General features: G+C 57.2%; 1 protein-coding gene across 1 annotated transcript in view; it reads right to left on the reverse strand.

Moving 5' to 3' along the window:
- The window catches only part of LOC102044608 (olfactory receptor 14C36-like), a 7904-nt gene extending 7317 nt beyond the window's left edge, over nt 1-587 (reverse strand). Inside the window, exon 1 of the mRNA XM_014311554.2 lies at nt 1-587. This exon is cut by the window's left edge and continues 1 nt beyond it. Within this exon, the coding sequence (XP_014167029.2) occupies nt 1-572 (572 nt within the window). The 5' untranslated portion in view covers nt 573-587.

Below are 587 nucleotides of genomic sequence, written 5' to 3' on the forward strand. Positions count from 1 at the left end.
TTAGAGTGTGAGCAGGAGAGCTTGAGGATCTGTGGGATTTCACAGAAGAACTGGCCCAGGGCATTGCCATGGCACAGGGGCAGGGAAAATGTATTGGCTGTGTGCATGAGAGCAGTGAGAAAGGCACTGGCCCAGGCAGCTGCTGCCATGTGGGCACAAGCTCTGCTGCCCAGGAGGGTCCCGTAGTGCAGGGCTTGGCAGATGGACATGTAGCAGTCATAGCACATAATGGTCAGGAGGAAAAAATCTGATCCAAGAAAGAAGAAAATCAGAAAGAGCTGTGCAGCACATCCTGTGTAGGAGATGTTCCTGGTGTCCCAGAGGGAATTGTGCATGGCTTTGGGGACAGTGGTGCAGATGGAGCCCAGGTCGCTGAGGGCCAGGTTGAGCAGGAAGAAGAACATGGGCGTGTGCAGGTGGTGGCCGCAGGCTACGGCGCTGATGATGAGGCCGTTGCCCAGGAGGGCAGCCAGGGAGATGCCCAGCAAGAGGCAGAAGTGCAGGAGCTGCAGCTGCCCCGTGTCTGCCAGTGCCAGCAGGAGGAAGTGCCTGATGGAGCTGCTGTTGGACATTTGCTGTTGCTGGGC

Source organism: Geospiza fortis, unplaced genomic scaffold (genome assembly GCF_000277835.1).
Source record: "Geospiza fortis unplaced genomic scaffold, GeoFor_1.0 scaffold1124, whole genome shotgun sequence".
Taxonomy (NCBI): domain Eukaryota; kingdom Metazoa; phylum Chordata; class Aves; order Passeriformes; family Thraupidae; genus Geospiza; species Geospiza fortis.